At 52.6% G+C, this 18,866-nt stretch overlaps 1 protein-coding gene across 1 annotated transcript in view; it reads right to left on the bottom strand.

Moving 5' to 3' along the window:
• Positions 1-18,866, bottom strand: part of LOC137312783 (zinc finger protein 40-like) — a 65,889-nt gene that overhangs the window by 34,947 nt on the left and 12,076 nt on the right. Inside the window, exons 2-5 of the mRNA XM_067979217.1 lie at positions 12,168-12,298; positions 8,796-8,965; positions 8,387-8,515; positions 3,935-4,638 (exon numbers count right to left, since the gene is read on the bottom strand). Coding sequence (XP_067835318.1) covers positions 3,935-4,638; positions 8,387-8,515; positions 8,796-8,965; positions 12,168-12,298 — 1,134 coding nt within the window. The remainder of the gene's footprint in view (positions 1-3,934; positions 4,639-8,386; positions 8,516-8,795; positions 8,966-12,167; positions 12,299-18,866) is intronic.

Genomic DNA, 18,866 nt, shown 5'->3' with positions numbered 1-18,866 from the left:
TGGTGAGGGGGAGGGGCTGAAGATGGTGAGGGGAGGGGCTATAGATGGTGAGGGGGAGGGGCTGGAGATGGTGAGGGGGAGGGGCTGGAGATGGTGAGGGGGAGGGGCTATGGATGGTGAGGGGGAGGGGCTGGAGATGGTGAGGGGGAGGGGCTGGAGATGGTGAGGGGGAGGGGCTGGAGATGGTGAGGGGGAGGGGCTGGAGATGGTGAGGGGGAGGGGCTGGAGATGGTGAGGGGGAGGGGCTGAAGATGGTGAGGGGGAGGGGCTGGAGATGGTGAGGGGGAGGGGCTGGAGATGGTGAGGGGGAGGGGCTGAAGATGGTGAGGGGAGGGGCTATAGATGGTGAGGGGGAGGGGCTGGAGATGGTGAGGGGGAGGGGCTGGAGATGGTGAGGGGGAGGGGCTATAGATGGTGAGGGGGAGGGGCTGGAGATGGTGAGGGGGAGGGGCTGGAGATGGTGAGGGGGAGGGGCTGGAGATGGTGAGGGGGAGGGACTGGAGATGGTGAGGGGGAGGGGCTGGAGATGGTGAGGGGGAGGGGCTGGAGGTGGTGAGGGGGAGGGGCTGGAGATGGTGAGGGGGAGGGGCTGGAGATAGTCGGGGAAGGGGCTCGAGATGGTGAGAGGGAGGGGCTGGAGACGGGGCTGGGGCAGGGCCTGGTGATGGTGAGGGGGAGGGGCTAGAGATGTTGAGGGGGATGGACTCGAAATGGTGTGGGGGAGGGGCTATAGATGGTGAGGGGGAGGGGCTGGAGATGGTGAGGGGGAGGGGCTGGAGATGGTGAGGGGGAGGGGCTGGAGATGGTGAGGGGGAGGGGCTGGAGATGGTGAGGGGAGGGGCTGGAGATGGTGAGGGGGAGGGGCTGGAGATGGTGAGGGGGAGGGGCTGGAGATGGTGAGGGGGAGGGGCTGGAGATGGTGAGGGGGAGGGGCTATAGATGGTGAGGGGGAGGGACTGGAGATGGTGAGGGGGAGGGGCTGGAGAGGGGGAGGGGGAGGGGCTGGAGAGGGGGAGGGGCTGGAGATGGTGAGGGGGAGGGGCTGGAGATGCTGAGGGGGAGGGGCTATAGATGGTGAGGGGAAGGGGCTGGAGATAGTCAGGGGAGGGGCTCGAGATGGTGCAGGGGGAGGGGCTGGAGATGGTGAGGGGGAGGGGCTGGAGATAGTCAGGGGAGGGGCTCGAGATGGTGAGGGGGAGGGGCTGGAGACAGGGCTGGGGGGAGGGGCTGGGCGGAGGGGCTGGGGACGGGGCAGGGGGGAGGGGCTGGGGAGGGGCAGGTGATGGTGAGGGGTCGGGGCTGGGGACGGGGCAGGGGGAGGGGCTGGGGTCGGGGCTGGGGGGAGGGGCTGGTGACGGGGCAGGGGGGAGGGGCAGGTGATGGTGAGGGGGAGTGGCTGGGGACGGGGCTGGGGGAGGGGGAGGGGCTGGGGAGGGTCAGGTGATGGTGAGGGGGAGGGGCTGGGGACGGGGCTGGGGGAGGGGGAGGGGCTGGGGAGGGTCAGGTGATGGTGAGGGGGAGGGGCTGGGGGAGGGGGAGGGGCTGGAGATGGTGAGGGGGAGGGGCTGGAGATGCTGAGGGGGAGGGGCTATAGATGGTGAGGGGGAGGGGCTGGATATGGTGCAGGGGGAGGGGCTGGAGATAGTCAGGGGAGGGGCTCGAGATGGTGCAGGGGGAGGGGCTGGAGATGGTGAGGGGGAGGGGCTATAGATGGTGAGGGGGAGGGGCTGGGGACGGGGCTGGGGGAGGGGGAGGGGCTGGGGAGGGTCAGGTGATGGTGAGGGGGAGGGGCTGGGGACGGGGCTGGGGGGAGGGGCCCTCGAGGTCCGTCCTGCCCTCCAGTGTCCAGTGCTGTCCGTGAGGTTGGAGGCTGCTCAGATCCCTGTGAGACATTGTGTAAGCCAGTGCAGGCTCCCATTAGTTGATCCACAGGTCGTGAGGGGCTCTGAGATATTTGTAATCAACAGAGAAAATAAGGGCCCCAGAATTCCTCTTCAATGGAAACAGGTCAATTTTGCACCTGAATTGTTTCGAACTCCTGCTGTGGGCCTTGTGACCCAGACACTCTGAACTTGTTGCTTTAACACAAACCCTCGGCAGGACACTCGGGGAAAAACTTCTCCCCATCAAGAAAAACTATAAATTACAGCCTCCCCAAAACCTTGAGCTAAAAATGATTAGAAAGAAAGACTGTCACGAGTTCAGGACGTTCCCACTGTGCTTTACTGCCCCTGAAGTACAGTGTAGTCACTGTTGTAATGTAGGAAGCACAGCAGCCAATCTGTGCACAGTAAGATCCCACGAACAGTAACGTGATTTTTTTATTATTTGTTCATGGGATGTGTGCGTCGCTGGTGAGGACGGCATTTATTGCCCATCCCTAATTGCCCTTGATAATGACCAGATGTTTTAATGATGATGTTTTAAGGAAAGGGAATTAGGGGTTATGGGGAGCGGGCAGGAAATTGGACATGAAGCTGAGTTCGGATCGGTCAAGGCCCTGTGGGTGGCGGAGAGGGCCCAGGGGCTGAGTGGCCGGGTCCTGCTCCGACTTCTTGTGTTCTTAACCAGGCGGGGACTATTTTTCATACAGTGAGTTGTTATGATCTGGACTGCGCTCCCTGAAAGGGCGGTGGAAGCAGATTTAAGAATAACTTTCAAAAGGGAATTGGATAAATACTTGAAGCGAAAAGATTGACAGGACTATGGGGAAAGAGCAGGGGAATGGGACTGATTGGGTAGCTCTTTCAAAGAGCCGCCACAGGCATGATGGGCTGAATGCTGTAAGATTCTATGATTCTATGATTGAGGGATCAATATTGGCCAGGACTCCCTGCTCTTCTTCAAATAGTGCCCTGCGATCTTTTACATCCGCCTGAGGGGCAGACGGCGCCTCAGTTTAATGTCTCATCCGAAAGACGGCATCTCCGACAGTGCAGCATTCCCTCAGTACTGACCCTCCGACAGTGCAGCACTCCCTCAGTACTGACCCTCCGACAGTGCAGCACTCCCTCAGTACTGACCCTCTGACAGTGCAGCACTCCCTCAGTACTGACCCTCCGACAGTGCAGCACTCCCTCAGTACTGACCCTCCGACAGTGCAGTTCTCCCTCAGTACTGACCCTCCGACAGTGCAGCACTCCCTCAGTACTGACCCTCCGACAGTGCAGCACTCCCTCAGTACTGACCCTCTGACAGTGCAGCACTCCCTCAGTACTGACCCTCCGACAGTGCAGCACTCCCTCAGTACTGACCCTCCGACAGTGCAGTGCTCCCTCAGTACTGACCCTCCGACAGTGCAGCACTCCCTCAGTACTGACCCTCCGACAGTGCAGTGCTCCCGGAGTACTGACCCTCCGACAGTGCGGCGCTCCCTCAGTACTGACCCTCCGACAGTGCAGTGCTCCCTCAGTACTGACCCTCCGACAGTGCAGCGCTCCCTCAGTACTGACCCTCCGACAGTGCAGCACTCCCTCAGTACTGACCCTCCGACAGTGCAGTGCTCCCTCAGTACTGACCCTCCGACAGTGCAGTGCTCCCTCAGTACTGACCCTCCGACAGTGCAGCACTCCCTCAGTACTGACCCTCCGACAGTGCAGTGCTCCCTCAGTACTGACCCTCCGACAGTGCAGTGCTCCCTCAGTACTGACCCTCCGACAGTGCAGCACTCCCTCAGTACTGACCCTCCGACAGTGCAGTGCTCCCTCAGTACTGACCCTCCGACAGTGCAGTGCTCCCTCAGTACTGCACTGGGAGTGTCAGCCTGAATTTTGTCAAGTTTCTGGACTTAAACCCACAATCTTCTGACTCAGAGGCGAGAGTGCTCCACTGGCCGACTCTCCCACTGGCCGACTCTCCCACTGGCCGACTCTCCCACTGGCCGACTCTCCCACTGGCCGACTGCACTCTTGGTGAACACCATGAGTGGACTCACCTCCATCTCATGTGATGCCTTGCTCTGAAGAGGTGCTGTTGATTGTAGGTCTGGAATTGGTTCACTGGGACTTCTCTGTGTTTCTGTAGGGAGTGGCCTCACTTTGCTAGCAGTTGGAGATTGAACAACAGTACTCGCCTTAATTACTGAGCGTGGAGTTTGTGGATCACTGACATTTTCAATGTAAGAGGCAGACGAGGTTGAGAAATCAGACAAGACCTCGTTGTTTGTTTGTTGTGGGACTGCAGCCTGTGAACAACATGGCAACACACAATCTGTGGAGGTGTCTGGGCTGATTAGCTTGTTCAGGTCACTCTTGGCTATTGAGAGGTTGTGCAGCTGGGACATGGCTGAGATTTGAGGAATAGACCACATTACGATCTGTGGGCAAAGGGAGTCAACTGAGGAATGGGAGACTGGCAGTGCCCAAGTAACAACAGAGGTTTTGGAAAGGGACGGGATTTGTGACACAATGGAAGGTGTAGAGATCATTGATGTTGAGATGCTGGAGACGAGTGAGGTAACCACAGAGTCTCCTTGTTGGTAAAGGGTGAAACCAGCAATGGACTGAGGCGTGGGGTCAGTGAAGAGGTTGGAGTGTCGCTCGGAGGCTTGGAGTACAGCTGGACTTGCAGGGATAGTATGAGTCTGTGAGTGGGCTCTCTTCAAGAGATGATGTGTCTCCTTTAAACTCTGTCCTCGATCTAAAGAAAATCAATAAAATGACAGGCTGTGGTGAGTAGTTGTTTGAAGTTACCTGAGACAGGCAAACAATGAAATATCAACAAACATCCCAATGATATGTCCAATGAACATCAGTGGAAGAGACGATACACAGAGAGACCGATCGACAGCTCACAGACTGGGGCCCAGAGTCTCACAGTCTGTGTCCCAGTTCCTCACAGTCTGTGTCCCAGTTCCTCACAGTCTGTGTCCCAGTTCCTCACAGTCTGTGTCCCAGTTCCTCACAGTCTGTGTCCCAGAGTCTCACAGTCTGTGTCCCAGTTCCTCACAGTCTGTGTCCCAGAGTCTCACAGACTGTGTCCCAGAGTCTCACAGTCTGTGTCCCAGTTCCTCACAGTCTGTGTCCCAGTTCCTCACAGTCTGTGTCCCAGAGTCTCACAGACTGTGTCCCAGAGTCTCACAGTCTGTGTCCCAGAGTCTCACAGTCTGTGTCCCAGAGTCTCACAGTCTGTGTCCCAGTTCCTCACAGTGTGTGTCCCAGAGTCTCACAGTCTGTGTCCCAGAGTCTCACAGTCTGTGTCCCAGTTCCTCACAGTCTGTGTCCCAGAGTCTCACAGTCTGTGTCCCAGAGTCTCACAGTCTGTGTCCCAGTTCCTCACAGTGTGTGTCCCAGTTCCTCACAGTCTGTGTCCCAGAGTCTCACAGTCTGTGTCCCAGAGTCTCACAGTCTGTGTCCCAGTTCCTCACAGTCTGTGTCCCAGAGTCTCACAGACTGTGTCCCAGTTCCTCACAGTCTGTGTCCCAGTTCCTCACAGTCTGTGTCCCAGTTCCTCACAGTCTGTGTCCCAGAGTCTCACAGTCTGTGTCCCAGTTCCTCACAGACTGTGTCCCAGAGTCTCACAGACTGTGTCCCAGAGTCTCACAGTCTGTGTCCCAGTTCCTCACAGTCTGTGTCCCAGTTCCTCACAGTCTGTGTCCCAGAGTCTCACAGTCTGTGTCCCAGTTCCTCACAGTCTGTGTCCCAGAGTCTCACAGTCTGTGTCCCAGAGTCTCACAGTCTGTGTCCCAGTTGCTCACAGTCTGTGTCCCAGTTCCTCACAGTCTGTGTCCCAGTTCCTCACAGTCTGTGTCCCAGAGTCTCACAGTCTGTGTCCCAGAGTCTTACAGTCTGTGTCCCAGTTCCTCACAGTCTGTGTCCCAATTCCTCACAGTCTGTGTCCCAGAGTCTCACAGACTGTGTCCCAGTTCCTCACAGTCTGTGTCCCAGAGTCTCACAGACTGTGTCCCAGTTCCTCACAGTCTGTGTCCCAATTCCTCACAGTCTGTGTCCCAATTCCTCACAGTCTATGTCCCAGTTCCTCACAGTCTGTGTCCCAGAGTCTCACAGTCTGTGTCCCAGTTCCTCACAGACTGTGTCCCAGTTCCTCACAGTCTGTGTCCCAGAGTCTCACAGACTGTGTCCCAGAGTCTCACAGTCTGTGTCCCAGTTCCTCACAGTCTGTGTCCAAGAGTCTCACAGACTGTGTCCCAGAGTCTCACAGTCTGTGTCCAAGAGTCTCACAGTCTGTGTCCCAGAGTCTCACAGTCTGTGTCCCAGTTCCTCACAGTCTGTGTCCCAGAGTCTCACAGTCTGTGTCCCAGTTCCTCACAGTCTGTGTCCCAGAGTCTCACAGTCTGTGTCCCAGTTCCTCACAGTCTGTGTCCCAGTTCCTCACAGTCTGTGTCCCAGAGTCTCACAGACTGTGTCCCAGAGTCTCACAGTCTGTGTCCCAGAGTCTCACAGTCTGTGTCCCAGAGTCTCACATTCTGTGTCCCAGAGTCTCACAGTCTGTGTCCCAGTTCCTCACAGTCTGTGTCCCAGAGTCTCACAGTCTGTGTCCCAGTTCCTCACAGTCTGTGTCCCAGTTCCTCACAGTCTGTGTCCCAGAGTCTCACAGTCTGTGTCCCAGAGTCTCACAGTCTGTGTCCCAGTTCCTCACAGTCTGTGTCCCAGAGTCTCACAGTCTGTGTCCCAGTTCCTCACAGTCTGTGTCCCAGAGTCTCACATTCTGTGTCCCAGAGTCTCACAGTCTGTGTCCCAGAGTCTCACAGTCTGTGTCCCAGTTCCTCACAGTCTGTGTCCCAGAGTCTCACAGTCTGTGTCCCAGAGTCTCACAGTCTGTGTCCCAGAGTCTCACATTCTGTGTCCCAGAGTCTCACAGTCTGTGTCCCAGTTCCTCACAGTCTGTGTCCCAGAGTCTCACAGTCTGTGTCCCAGTTCCTCACAGTCTGTGTCCCAGTTCCTCACAGTCTGTGTCCCAGAGTCTCACAGTCTGTGTCCCAGAGTCTCACAGTCTGTGTCCCAGTTCCTCACAGTCTGTGTCCCAGAGTCTCACAGTCTGTGTCCCAGTTCCTCACAGTCTGTGTCCCAGAGTCTCACAGTCTGTGTCCCAGAGTCTCACATTCTGTGTCCCAGTTCCTCACAGTCTGTGTCCCAGAGTCTCACAGTCTGTGTCCCAGAGTCTCACAGTCTGTGTCCCAGTTCCTCACAGTCTGTGTCCCAGAGTCTCACAGTCTGTGTCCCAGTTCCTCACAGTCTGTGTCCCAGAGTCTCACATTCTGTGTCCCAGAGTCTCACAGTCTGTGTCCCAGAGTCTCACATTCTGTGTCCCAGTTCCTCACAGTCTGTGTCCCAGAGTCTCACAGTCTGTGTCCCAGAGTCTCACAGTCTGTGTCCCAGTTCCTCACAGTCTGTGTCCCAGAGTCTCACAGTCTGTGTCCCAGAGTCTCACAGTCTGTGTCCCAGAGTCTCACAGTCTGTGTCCCAGTTCCTCACAGTCTGTGTCCCAGAGTCTCACAGTCTGTGTCCCAGAGTCTCACAGTCTGTGTCCCAGTTCCTCACAGTCTGTGTCCCAGAGTCTCACAGTCTGTGTCCCAGAGTCTCACAGTCGGTGTCCCAGAGTCTCACAGTCTGTGTCCCAGTTCCTCACAGTCTGTGTCCCAGTTCCTCACAGTCTGTGTCCCAGAGTCTCACAGTCTGTGTCCCAGTTCCTCACAGTCTGTGTCCCAGTTCCTCACAGTCTGTGTCCCAGTTCCTCACAGTCTGTGTCCCAGTCACTGCCAGCCAAGCTTGTGCTCCAATGACACCTGATTTTCAAGCAATTCACTGCCAGTAACAGGAAACCCTTGTCTCCTGAGATTTACTGTGGTGAATGTTAAAGCTGATGGGTCTTTTGAAAACTTTCCACCCATAGCCGGGGCCAACAATTCGGGGTAACTTTGTAGCTCTGGTCAATAATTGGTTGTGAGTTTGGAGACAGAGAGTGGGGATGAAGGGAAGGCTCTGTGATTGGCAGGGTGTGACTGGTGGTGTCCCCAGGGTGCTGGTGCCTCAGCCTTTCACTCGATTTGTAAATGACTTGAATGAAAGAATCGAGAGTTAGAATTCATCCAATTAAGGCCTGAGATTGAAGATCAGAGTATTTCTGAAGCTGTGCTGTGAATTGTCTGATTGTGAGGACTCTGATCATTGTTTAATCTCACAATGTCCACAGGCCTGTGGCTCTGACAGTCCATCTCACTTTCCCTCCGCCCACACAAATTTAACAAACTCACTTCGAAGGGCAGTTGGAATCATCTCTGTGGGTCAGGTGAAGGGGCCAGGGTCAAGGTGCACGGCAAGGAGAGGTGTGTCCTGCGTGTAACCCCTGCCCTTATAGACCTGGGATATTAGGAACTCCCCACCTACAGAGCACAAACCAACCCTTGCCATCAATAATGATATCACACCTTGATCATCTCTGTCAGCACACCTTCCACCATCTTCCACAGGAACATTCTCCTCTGGGCATGTCCAGACCTCTGGCTCCATGTGCTTTTCACTGTGCACCTTGGACTTGGTGTGCTTTGTTAAGTTCCCTGAGAAAATGAGAGAGCTTTTTGGTTAATGGTTCCAATGGTTGGTCCCCTCTGACAGGGGTCAACGGTCGGTCCCCTCTGACAGGGGTCAACGGTCGGTCCCCTCTGACAAGGGTCAACGGCCGGTCCCCTCTGACAGGGGTCAACGGTCGGTCCCCTCTGACAGGGGTCAACGGTCGGTCCCCTCTGACAGCGGTCAACGGCCGGTCCCCTCTGACAGGGGTCAACGGCCGGTCCCCTCTGACAGGGGTCTGTCTGCCCTCAGAGAGAGGGCCCCTACCTTTTGTTTTGAAGGAGCAATTGCAGATCTTGCAGTGATGAGGACGCGAGTTGTTGTGAGTCTGTAGGTGGATCTTCAGGGTGCTGGCTTTCTTACAGCACCTCCCACATTCCTGACACGAGCGTTTCCCTCGGCCACGACCTCTCTCACATAACTCATCCACTTTATGTCTGGGAAGAGGATTGGAAGGATGAGCTTTGCAGAGTTAGTGAGAGAAACGGTGCACAAATAAACAACCATCATTCCACCAGCAGAGCTCGCAATCTTGTAGATTATTGTATTCTGACCCTTCACTGACCTCTACCGTTTAACCCTTTCAGTGAGTACAGTTTCACAGTTATTGACTGTCTGGGCGATATTCCAGGAGGTTCCACAGGACCTGCAAACATCCTGGTCCCACCAGTCCAGTAAAACCCAGGCACCAATCAGAACGGGCAAAACAGCTCCAACATGGAAGGGTGCAGCAGCCCCTCGACACACCAGGCTCACTCCCCACTCCCCAGGCTCACTCCCCACTCCCCAGGCTCACTCCCCACTCCCCATTCTCACTCCCCAGGCTCACTCCCCACTCCCCAGGCTCACTCCCCACTCCCCAGGCTCACTCCCCACTCCCCAGGCTCACTCCCCACTCCCCAGGCTCACTCCCCACTCCCCAGGCTCACTCCCCACTCCCCAGGCTCACTCCCCACTCCCCAGGCTCACTCCCCAGGCTCACTCCCCACTCCCCAGGCTCACTCCCCACTCCCCAGGCTCACTCCCCAGGCTCACTCCCCAGGCTCACTTCCCACTCCCCAGGCTCACTCCCCACACCCCAGGCTCACTCCCCACTCCCCAGGCTCACTCCCCACTCCCCAGGCTCACTCCCCACTCCCCAGGCTCACTCCCCAGTCTCACTCCCCAATCCCCAGGCTCACTCCCCAGTCCCCATTCTCATTCCCCATTCTCACTCCCCAGGCTCACTCCCCAGGCTCACTCCCGATTTTCATTCCCCATGCTCACTCCCCAGCTCATTCCCCATTCCCCAGGCTCACTCCCCATTCCCCAGCTCACTCCCCATGCTCACGCCCCAGTCCCCAGGCTCACTACCCAGTCTCATTCCCCAGTCCCCAGGCTCACTCCCCAGGCTCACTCCCCAGTCTGCAGGCTCACTCCCCAGTCTCACTCCCCAGTCGCCAGGCTCACTCCCCACTCCCCATTCTCATTCCCCATTCTCACTCCCCAGGCTCACTCCCAATTTTCATTCCCCATGCTCACTCCCCAGCTCATTCCCCATTCCCCAGGCTCACTCCCCACTCCCCAGGCTCACTCCCCAGGCTCACACCCCACGTCCCAGGCTCACTTCCCACCTCATTCCCCATTCCCCAGGCTCACTCCCCAGTCCCCATGCTCACTCCCCAGGCTCACTCCCCAGTCCCCAGGCTCACTCCCCAGTCTCACTCCCCAGTCCCCAGGCTCACTCCCCAGTCCCCATTCTCATTCCCCATTCTCACTCCCCAGGCTCACTCCCCAGGCTCACTCCCGATTTTCATTCCCCATGCTCACTCCCCAGCTCATTCCCCATTCCCCAGGCTCACTCCCCATTCCCCAGCTCACTCCCCATGCTCACTCCCCAGTCCCCAGGCTCACTCCCCAGTCTCATTCCCCAGTCCCCAGGCTCACTCCCCAGGCTCACTCCCCAGTCCCCATTCTCACTCCCCATTCTCACTCCCCAGGTTCACTCCCCAGGCTCATTCCCCATGTTCACTCCTCATTCTCACACTGCATTCTCACTCCTCAGGCTCGTTCCCCAGGCTCACTCCCCATTCTCACTCCCCATGCTCATTCCCCATGTTCACTCTCCAGGCTCACTCCCCAGACTCACTCCCCAGTCCCCAGGCTCACTCCCCAGGCTCACTCCCCAGTCCCCAGGATCACTCCCCAGTCTCATTCCCCAGACTCATTCCCCAGGCTCACTCCCCAGTCCCCAGGATCACTCCCCAGGCTCACTCCCCAGTCCCTATCTCACTCCGCATTCTCACTCCCCATGCTCATTCCCCATGTTCACTCTCCAGGCTCACTCCCCAAGCTCACTCCCCAGTCCCCAGGCTCACTCCCCAGGCTCACTCCCCAGTCCCCAGGATCACTCCCCAGGCTCACTCCCCAGTCCCCATTCTCACTCCACATTCTCACTCCCCATGCTCATTCCCCATGTTCACTCCCCAGGCTCACTCCCCAGGCTCATTCCCCAGGCTCATTCCCCATGTTCACTCCCCAGGCTCACTCCGCATTCTCACTCCCCAGGCTCACTCCCCATGCTCATTTCTCGAGGGCAATTAGGGATGGGCAATAAATGCTGGCCTTGCCAGCGACGCCCTCATCCCGTGAACGAATAAAAAAATAAAAAATTCCCTATGTTCACTCTCAAGGCTCACTCCCCAGGCTCACTCCCAAGGCCCCAGGCTCACTCCCCATGCTCACTCCCCAGGCTCACTCCCCAGTCCCCAGGCTCACTCCCCATTCTCATTCCCCATGCTCACTCCCCAGGCTCACTCCCCAGTCCCCATGCTCACTCCCCAGGCTCACTCCCCAGTCCCCAGGCTCACTCCCCATTCTCATTCCCCAGGCTCACTCCCCAGGCTCACTCCCCAGTCCCCAGGCTCACTCCTCAGGCTCACTCCCCAGTCCCCATTCTCACTCCCCAGGCTCACTCCCCAGGCTCACTCCCCAGTCCCCATTCTCATTCCCCAGGCTCACTCCCCAGGCTCACTGCCAAGTCCCAGGCTCACTCCCCATTCTCACTCCCCATTCTCACTCCCTTGCTCATTCCCCATGTTCACCCTCAAGGCTCACTCCCCAGGCTCACTCCCAAGGCCCCAGGCTCACTCCCCATGCTTACTCCCCAGGCTCACACCCCAGTCCCCAGGGTCACTCCCCATTCTCATTCCCCAGGCTCACTCCCCAGGCTCATTCCCCAGTCCCCAGGCTCACTCCTCATTCTCATTCCCTAGACTCACTCCCCAGGCTCACTCCCCAGTCCCCAGGCTCACTCCCCAGGCTCACTCCCCAGGCTCACTCCCCATTCTCATTCCCCAGGCTCACTCCCCAGTCCCCAGGCTCACTCCCCAGGCTCACTCCCCAGTCCCCAGGCTCACTCCCCAGGCTCACTCCCCATTCTCATTCCCCAGGCTCACTCCCCAGTCCCCAGGCTCACTCCCCAGGCTCACTCCCCAGTCCCCAGGCTCAGTCCCCATTCTCATTCCCCAGTCTCACTCCCCAGGCTCACTCCCCATTCTCATTCCCGAGTCTCACTCCCCAGGCTCACTCCCCAGGCTCATTTCAATTAGCTTGTCTTGTGTTACAGAGCTCGAAAACAAAAAGCCTCTGTGTGCTGACCTGCGGTCGGTGTCTGTCGAATATCTGTGCCGTCTCCCTGGGTTTCTGCTCCTCTCCTCAGTGGTAACCAGTGCCCTGGAAACAGGCCTCTGTCTGGAGTGGGTCCAGGGTGCAATCTGCAGCTTCTCAAGCTGTGAACAAAAATGGCATTAATCCACATCGGACTAATGGAGGGAATTGCAACAATCAGACATACAGGCAGAGTTCCTCTCCTCTCTATACAGGAACAGTCTGGACTAATAAATACAAGCCAGCTCAGATTTGTTAAATGAAAATCGTGTTTGACTAACTTGATTGAGTTCTTTGATGAAGTAGCGGAGAGGGTTAATGAGGGTAGTGCGGTTGATGTTGTGTATATGGACTTTCAAAAGGCATTTGATAAAATACCACATAACAGACATGTTAGCAAAATTAAAGCCCATGGAATTAAAGGGACAGTGGCAGCATGGATACAAAATTGGCCAAGGGACAGAAAACAGAGTTTGCTTTGCTGATTTTCCAGCCTTTTTGTGACACACTGTTGGTTACACTGAAAGCTGGAGAAATTATATTTATTTTTATAAATTTAGTGGTGAACGTTTGTTTTTCAGACTGGAGGGAAGTATATAGTGGTGTTCCCCAGGGGTCGGTATTAGGACCACTGCTCTTTTTGATATATATTAATGACCTGGACTTGGGTATAGAGGGTATCATTTCAAAGTTTGCAGATGACACGAAACTCAGAAATGTAGTAAACAATGAGGAGGATAGTAACAGACTTCAGGAGGACAGAGACAGACTGGTGAAATGGGCAGCACATGGCAGATGAAATTTAACAAAGAGAATTAAGAAGTGATACATTTTGGTGGGAAGAATGAGGAGAGGCAATATAAGCTAAATGGTACAATTTTAATACAGGAACAGAGAGACCTGGGGGTGTATGTACACAAATCTTTGAAGGTGGCAGGACAAGTTGAGAAGGCTGTTAAAAAAGCATTGGGGATCCTGGTCTTTATTAATAGAGGCGGAGAACACTGAATCATGGAAGTTATGCTAAACCTTTATAAAACACTGGTTCGGCCACAACCGGAGTATTGTGTCCAGTTCTGGGCATCACACTTTAGGAAAGATGTGAAAGCCTTAGAGAGGGTGCAGAAGAGATTTACTGGAATGATTCCAGGGATGAGGGACTTTAGTTACGTGGATAGACTGAGCACAGTTCTCTCGATAGAAACATAGAAAATAGGAGCAGGAGTAGACCATTCGGCCCTTCGCCATTCAATATGATCATGGCCGATCCTCTATCTCAATACCATATTCCCGTTCTCTCCCCATACCCCTTGATGCCTTCTGTGTCTAGAAATCTATCTAGCTCCTTCTTAAATATATTCAGTGATTTGGCCTCCACAGCCTTCTGTGGTAGAGAATTCCACAGGTTCACCACCCTCTGAGTGAAGAAATTTCTCCTCATCTCAGTTCTAAATGTCCTACCCCGTATCCTGAGACTGTGACCCCTCGTTCTGGACCCCCCAGCCAGGGGAAACATCCTCCCTGCATCCAGTCTGTCTAGCCCTGTCAGAATTTTATATGTTTCAATGAGATCCCCTCTCGTTCTTCTAAACTCGAGTGAATACAGGCCGAGTCGACCCAATCTCTCCTCATACGACAGTTCTGCCATCCCAGGGATCAGTCTGGTGAACCTTCGCTGCACTCCCTCCATGGCAACTATATCCTTCCTTAGGTAAGGAGACCAAAACTGCACACAATGCTCCAGGTGTGGTCTCACCAAGGCCCTGTATAACTGCAGTGAGACATCCCTGTTCCTGTACTCAAATCCTCTGTTTTTCCTTCCGAAGTGGATAACTTCACATTTATCCACATTATATTGCATCTGCCATGTATTTGCCCACTCACTCAACTTGTCTAAATCGCCTTGAAGCCTCTTTGCATCCTCCTCACAACTCACGATCCCACCTAGTTTTGTGTCGTCAGCAAACTTGGAAATATTACATTTGGTTCCCTCATCCAAATCATTGATATATATTGTGAATAGATGGGGCCCAAGCACTGATCCCTGCGGTACCCCACTAGTCACTGCCTGCCACCCCGAGAAAGACCCATTTATTCCTACTCTCTGTTTCCTGTCTGTCAACCAATTTTCAATCCATGCCAGTATATTACCTCCAATCCCACGTGCTTTAATTTTGTACACTAACCTCTTATATGGGACTTTATCAAATGCCTTCTGAAAATCCAAATAAACCACATCCACTGGTTCTCCCTTATCTATTCTACCAGTTACATCCTCAAAAAACTCCAGTAGGTTTGTCAAACATGATTTCCCTTTCATAAACCCATGTTGACTTTGTCTAATCCCGTTGATATTTTCTAAGTGTCCTGTTATCACATCCTTTATAATAGACTCTAGCATTTTCCCCACTACTGATGTTAGGCTAACCGGTCTGGAATTCCCTGTTTTCTCTCTCCCTCCTTTTTTAAATAGTGGGGTTACATTTGCCACCCTCCAATCTGCAGGAACTGTTCCATAATCTATAGAATTTTGGAAGATGACAACTAATGCATCCACTATTTCCATGGCTATCTCTTTTAGTACTCTGGGATGCAGATTATCAGGCCCTGGGGATTTATCGGCTTTCAGTCCCATTAATTTCTCCAGCACTATTTTTTTACTAATACTAATTTCCTTTAATTCCTCCTTCTCACTAGTCCCTTGGTTCCCTAGCATTTCTGGGAAGTTATTTGTGTCCTCTTCCGTGAAGACAGAACTAAAGTATTTGTTTAATTTCTCTGCCATTTCCTTGTTCCCCATTATAAATTCTCCCGTTTCTGACTGTAAGGGACCTACATTTGTCTTCACTAATCTTTTTCTTTTTACATACTTGTAGAAGCTTTTACAGTCCACTTTTTATGTTCCTTGCAAGTTTACTCTCATACTCTATTTTTCCCTCTTAATCAACCTCTTGGTCCATTTTTGCTGAATTCTAAACTGCTCCCAATCCTCAGGCTGGCTACTTTTTCTGGCAACTTTATATGACTCCTCTTTGGATCTAATACTATCCTTAATTTCTTTTGTTAGCCATGGTTGGGCCGCTTTTCCTTTTGTGTTTTTGTGCCAGAAAGGAATGTATAATTGTTTCAATTCATGCATTCGTTCCTTAAATGTCAGTCGTTGCCTCTCCACCATCATGCCTTTTAATGAAGCTTCCCAATCTATCATAGCCAACTCACTCCTCATACCTTCGTAGTTTCTTTTGTTTAGATTTAGGACCTTGGTTTCAGATTGGACTACTTCACTTTCCATCTCAATAAAGAATTCTATCATGTTATGGTCACTCTTCCCTAAAGGACCCTGCACAACAAGAATATTAATTAACCCCTTCTCATTGCACAATACCCAATCTAGGATAGCCTGTTCCCTGGTTGGCTCCTCAACATATTGGTCTAAAAATCCATCTCGTACACACTCCAGGAGTTCATCCTCCACAGTATGATTGCTAATTTGGTTTGGCTATCTACTCTGTCTAAACCCTTCATGATTTTGAACACCTCTATCAAATCTCCTCTCAACCTTCTCTGTTCTCCTTAGAGGGGTCTGGACAGAGTAGATAGAATCATAGAATCATAGAATCATAGAAGTTACAACATGGAAACAGGCCCTTCGGCCCAACATGTCCATGTCGCCCAGTTTATACCACTAAGCTAGTCCCAATTGCCTGCACTTGGCCCATATCCCTCGATACCCATCTTCCCCATGTAACTGTCCAAATGCTTTTTAAAAGACAAAATTGTACCCGCCTCTACTACTGCCTCTGGCAGCTCGTTCCAGACACTCACCACCCTTTGAGTGAAAAAATTGCCCCTCTGGATCCTTTTGTATCTCTCCCCTTTCACCTTAAATCTGTGCCCCCTCGTTATAGACTCCCCTACCTTTGGGAAAAGATTTTGACTATCGACCTTATCTATGCCCCTCATTATTTTATAGACTTCTATAAGATCACCCCTTAATCTCCTACTCTCCAGGGAATAAAGTCCCAGTCTGTCTAACCTCTCCCTGTAAGTCAAACCATCAAGTCCCGGTAGCATCCTAGTAAATCTTTTCTGCACTCTTTCTAGTTTAATAATATCCTTTCTATAATAGGGTGACCAGAACTGTACACAGTACTCCAAGTGTGGCCTCACCAATGCCCTGTACAACTTCAACAAGACATCCCAACTCCTGCATTCAATGTTCTGACCAATGAAACCAAGCATGCTGAATGCCTTCTTCACCACCCTATCCACCTGTGACTCCACTTTCAAGGAGCTATGAATCTGTACTCCTAGATCTCTTTGTTCTATAACTCTCCCCAACGCCCTACCATTAACGGAGTAGGTCCTGGCCCGATTCGATCTACCAAAATGCATCACCTCACATTTATCTAAATTAAACTCCATCTGCCATTCATCGGCCCACTGGCCCAATTTATCAAGATCCCGTTGCAATCCTAGATAACCTTCTTCACTGTCCACAATGCCACCAATCTTGGTGTCATCTGCAAACTTACTAACCATGCCTCCTAAATTCTCATCCAAATCATTAATATAAATAACAAATAACAGCGGACCCAGCACCGATCCCTGAGGCACACCGCTGGACACAGGCATCCAGTTTGAAAAACAACCCTCGACAACCACCCTCTGTCTTCTGTCGTCAAGCCAATTTTGTATCCAATTGGCTACCTCACCTTGGATCCCATGAGATTTAACCTTATGTAACAACCTACCATGCGGTACCTTGTCAAATGCTTTGCTGAAGTCCATGTAGACCACGTCTACTGCACAGCCCTCATCTATCTTCTTGGTTACCCCTTCAAAAAACTCAATCAAATTCGTGAGACATGATTTTCCTCTCACAAAACCATGCTGACTGTTCCTAATTAGTCCCTGCCTCTCCAAATGCCTGTAGATCCTGTCCCTCAGAATACCCTCTAACAACTTACCCACTACAGATGTCAGGCTCACTGGTCTGTAGTTCCCAGGCTTTTCCCTGCCGCCCTTCTTAAACAAAGGCACAACATTTGCTACCCTCCAATCTTCAGGCACCTCACCTGTAGCGGTGGATGATTCAAATATCTCTGCTAGGGGACCCGCAATTTCCTCCCTAACCTCCCATAACGTCCTGGGATACATTTCATCAGGTCCCGGAGATTTATCTACCTTGATGCGCGTTAAGACTTCCAGCACCTCCCTCTCTGTAATATGTACACTCCTCAAGACATCACTATTTATTTCCCCAAGTTCCCTAACATCCATGCCTTTCTCAACCGTAAATACCGATGTGAAATATTCATTCAGGATCTCACCCATCTCTTGTGGTTCCGCACATAGATGACCTTGTTGATCCTTAAGAGGCCCTACTCTCTCCCTAGTTACCCTTTTGCCCTTAGAGAGAAACTGTTCCATTGGTGGAAGGGTCAAGAACCAGAGGACATAGATTTAAGGTAATTGGCAAAAGAACCAAAGGTGACATGAGGAAAAACTTTTTTACACAGCGAGTGGTTAGGATCTGGAATGCACTGCCCGAGGGGGTGGTGGAGGCAGATTCAATCATGGGCTTCAAAAGGGAACTGGATAAGGACTTGAAAGGAAATAAATTTCAGGACTACAGGGATAGGGCAGGGGAGTGGGACTAGCTGGATTGCTCTTGCAGAAAACCGGCACGGACTCGATGGGTTGAATGGCCTCCTCCTCCTTTGCTGTATCCTTTCTATGATTCTATGATTGCATGACCTAGTATGATAGTATAATATCTGTGATTTTCAGTCATGTACTGAACACAGGAACACAGGCAGACAGCTTCTCCTCTCCATTGAATAGTTATAAATGGTATCCCACCTAACCTAAGGAGTGGATTGAACATCAAGGTTGTCTGAAAAAGAGGAGACTTTAGGGGGACATCTGGAAAACACCAGAAGCGGTAAAGAAGCAATGGAAGATGACCTGTCAGGCCAGCTCACAGACTGAGGATCAGCTGGAGCCTAAGTCTTGAGTGTCAGTCTCCAAGTTCAGTTTCATGAATAAAGTTAATCTAGAATTGAGAAAATAACGTCCGTTTATCTCTCTGGCCATAATCGCTCGTCCCTACGGAGAGACCAATTTAGGACCCTCAGCTCCATGTCCACCCTGTTAGGGCACGTGATTAGACATTAGAAGAGCTGGGTAAAGTTAAATAGATGTAGAAGACCCAGACGGAGGCAGCCTGGATTTAGTAATCATTATAAGCAACGGCAGGCAGATAATACAAGGAAAATGGAAAAGTTATAAGAAAGGGTTAAAGATTTGGACTGCCAATCAGATAAGGAGTTATAGGAAAGAAAGGAAGTGAGCAGGGGGAAGGTGTATCCAGGGGTTGGAGAGGCATGTCGAATCTTTCCAACTGTGGGAAATAAAGAAGGCGATAGATTCGAGTCTTCGGTGATCATTGTTTGGACAAACGATTCAAGTGCTCTCAATTTAAAGAGACAACTTCTCCACAGCCATGGGTTTGATTACACAGTTCCTTCTGATAATTGTCTGGGCCAGAGGAGAGACACATCTCTGTATCTGAGGGAGAGAAACACCTGCCTCTGGGGGGGGGAGACCCCTGTCATTGAGGGGAGAGACCCCTGTCATTGAGGGGAGAGACCCCTGTCATTGAGGGGAGAGACCCCTGTCATTGAG

Source organism: Heptranchias perlo, unplaced genomic scaffold (assembly GCF_035084215.1).
Source record: "Heptranchias perlo isolate sHepPer1 unplaced genomic scaffold, sHepPer1.hap1 HAP1_SCAFFOLD_433, whole genome shotgun sequence".
NCBI lineage: Eukaryota > Metazoa > Chordata > Chondrichthyes > Hexanchiformes > Hexanchidae > Heptranchias > Heptranchias perlo.
The sequence above is the reverse complement of the archived record's forward strand: the minus strand, read 5'-3'. Positions and strand labels throughout refer to the sequence as shown.